A 3,335-nucleotide genomic window follows, 5' to 3' on the forward strand; every position below is an offset into this window, starting at 1 on the left:
ATTTTGGAATCAGGCATTGAATTTCTTTTTAATTAATTTTAAGAGAGAGAGAGGAAGGGAGAGGGAGAGGGAGAGAGAGAGAGAGAGAGAGAGAGAGAGAGAAACATCAATGTGAGAGCAACACATTGACTGGCTGCCTCCTCCACACACCCCACTAGGGATAGAGCCCATAACCCAGGCCCAGGGATCAAACTAGCAACCCCTTGGTGCCCGGGATGATGCCAAATCAACTGAGCCATACAGGCCAGGGCAGACTGAATTTCCAGCTACTCTTCCTATTAGCTGTGTAACTCGGGTCAGGCCAACAAGCTAATACACCCGTCTGAAAGGCTTTCCAATCTGTGAAACGGGGGTAATAACACGTGTCGTGGGGCTTTGGTGAGGCTGAGACCCTTACTAAAGCATCTTGTGTTGGTGGGAAGCAGAGCGGGCTTCATGAGCATGAGGTCAGGGCAGACCCCTGCCTGCACTCAGAAGGCCCAGAGCTTGGGTTTTAATGATCTGTGGTCTCTATCTTAAAATTCTTGATAATTTTATCTCTGAATTTGTGTTTTGATAAGTGAAGTCGGATGGGACAATGGAGCATGCAAATAGGGGCTTTGGAACCTCTGCTCACACGTGGTCCTGCGTCCTGACTCCCAGGGGCTCTAGCCAGCTCCCTACTCCCCTTCCTTTCTGACACTTCCCTCCACCTGCAACCTTCGTGCCAAGTCCTGCCCAGCCTCCCTTCCTCTACCCCCTCCACCAGCCCTGGGAAAGACCCTGCAGCCAGCAGGCACACATGGGCCTTAGTGGAGTCTGCACTCACCCTGTGAAGATCCCTGCACCTCTGGGAACCCAACATTAAGTAGCAAACACAAAACGCTGTGACAGGTCAAGAGAAAGGAAAAAGTTCTACACTGTAATACTTTTCTTTTTATCATTTAAAATATTTTATTGGTTTTTTACAGAGAGGAAGGGAGAGGGATAGAGAGTTAGAAACATCAGTGAGAGAGAAACAGCGGTCAGCTGCCTCCTGCACACTCCCCACTGGGGATGTGCCCGCAACAAAGGTACATGCACTTGACCGGAATCGAACCTGGGACCTTTCAGTCCACAGGCCGACGCTCTATCCACTGAGCCAAACAGGTTAGGGCGGCTGTAATACTTTTAATGGCACTTTTTCCTGCTTCATGAACGAGGGGCCCCACATTTTCAGTTTCCAGTGGGCTCAGAAATTATGGAGCTGATTCTGGAGAGAGGCCAGGAACGTTATATGGCCCCAGAAGGATCTTAAAATTTGCCAGCTCTCCCCAAACAAGGTCACAGAGGTACACTAACGAGAATACCAGTAAAAGGAGAAACCACCCAGCATACAGTTTTAACATGGAGCCTTGTCACCAGATCCCACTGTCTGTGGTAGACCATTACTCCAATAGCCCATTGTTGCATAACAAGTCACCACAAACTCGGGTATAAAACATCAACTATTTTATAACTAGAGGCCCAGTGCACCACACTCATGCACTGGGGGGAGGAAGGGGAGGGGTGGTCTCAGCCAGGCCTGGGCCCTCTTGCAGTCTGGGACCCCTCGAGGGATGTCCGCCAGCCGTGATCCTGGCTTCTGGCTGAGTGGTACTCCCCACTGTGGGAGCACACTGTCCACCAGGGGGCAGCTCCTGAGTTGAGCTTCTGCCCCCAGTGGTCAGTGCGCATCATAGCAACCAGTTGTTCCACCATTTGGTTGATTTGCATATTAGTCTTTTATTATATAGGATGCTTACAGATTGTCGGGGTTAGGAATGCAGACAGGACCTATCAGCGACAGCTTGCCCCGGGATGTCTGGGGCCTCAGGAGAAAGGACTCCAATGGCTGGGGCTGGAGGGTCCACCGCCAAGGTGGTTTCTTTACTCCTATGCCTGGCACCTCCACGGGGGTGGCTGAAAGGTGTGTGTGGTGTGTGTGTGTGTGTGTGTGTGTGTGTGTGTGTGTGTGTGTGTGAGAGAGAGAGAGAGAGAGAGAGAGAGGGAGAGAGAGAGAGAGAATTATCTGGGACTATCTGACAGAGCACCTCCTCCTGGTCTTTCCAGCATGGTGGCCTCAGGGTCATCAGAATTCTTACATGGCAACTCAGAGCACTAGCAAACAATGCAGAAGGTGCACCATACTCTCCTGATTGAAACAGTCACAAGCCCACCCAGGTTCAAGGGCAGGGAAAACAGATTCCTTCTCTTGATGGGGACCTGTCAAGGTTAGAGAAACTCATATGGGTGGGACATATTGTCACAGCCATCTTTGAAAAGTGCAATCAGCCTGCTTGAGTGTTGGACCATGAACTAGGAGTTCATGGTTTGATTCCCAGTTAGAGCACATGCCCAGGTTGCCGGCTCGATCCCCGGTAGGGGGCATGCAGGAGGCAGCCAATCAATATTTCCCTCTCATAGATGTTTCTATTTTTCTATCCCTCTCCCTTCCTCTCTCTAAAAATCAATTTAAAATATTTTTTAAAAAAGAAAAGTACAATCAGCCACAGCTATAAATTAAGTTTTAAAATAAATCCTGTAATTATCTTGCAAAAAGCATCATTAATTTCTGTTATGGTTATAATGGGGTTATGATTTAAAAGGATTAATTTGTGCTCTTTCTCCGCCATCGAGGTGCGCGAGTTCGCCTCTCCTTCACCATGTCTTCCCACAAGACTTTCAGGATCAAGAGATTCCTGGCCAAGAAACAAAAGCAGAATCGGCCCATTCCCCAGTGGATTCGGATGAAAACTGGTAATAAAATCAGGTACAACTCGAAGAGGAGACATTGGAGAAGAACCAAACTGGGCCTATGAGAAATCACACATGAGAGATGACTCACATATTTATGCTGTATCCAGGTTGCCTACACCCTTAAATGATTGAAAAGATGCTACTGTCTGGACAGTTGGGGCATTTTAATTGGAAGATTAATGAACTTGTGATTTTGCTCTGTTGATTTTTTCCCCCTGAAATAGAAGGTTGATTCAGTAATAAATGTGAGATCTTTAAAAAAAAAATTAATTTGTTGAATATAAGCATTTAAAATATATCATCACCATTTTAACTATCTGCTTTGGCATTTTACATTTTAAAAAATATACCAGGCCCTAGCTGGTTTGTTTCAGTGAATAGAGTGTCAGCCTGCGGACTGAAGGGTCCCGGGTTTGATTCTGGTCAAGGGCACATACATGCCCAGGTTTTGGGCTTGGTCCCCAGTGTGGGGTGTGCAGGAGGCAACTGATAATAATTCTCTCTCATCATTGATGTTTCTATCTCTCTCCCTCTTCCTTCCTCTCTGAAATTAATAAAAATATATTTTAAAAAATAAA

The 3,335-nt window shown here is 47.0% G+C and overlaps 1 protein-coding gene across 1 annotated transcript; it reads left to right on the forward strand.

Annotated features, from left to right (window-relative positions):
• Positions 1–2,639: 2,639 nt before the first annotated feature.
• On the forward strand, positions 2,640–2,946 carry LOC308529525 (large ribosomal subunit protein eL39). The gene has a single exon (XM_081105660.1). The coding sequence runs from the start codon at positions 2,664–2,666 to the stop codon at positions 2,817–2,819; it is 156 nt and encodes a 51-aa protein (XP_080961786.1). The 5' UTR covers positions 2,640–2,663; the 3' UTR covers positions 2,820–2,946.
• The last annotated feature ends 389 nt before the right edge of the window (positions 2,947–3,335 follow it).

The sequence above is a fragment of the Myotis nattereri genome (genome assembly GCF_964212035.1).
Source record: "Myotis nattereri genome assembly, chromosome: 14".
Classification (NCBI taxonomy): domain Eukaryota; kingdom Metazoa; phylum Chordata; class Mammalia; order Chiroptera; family Vespertilionidae; genus Myotis; species Myotis nattereri.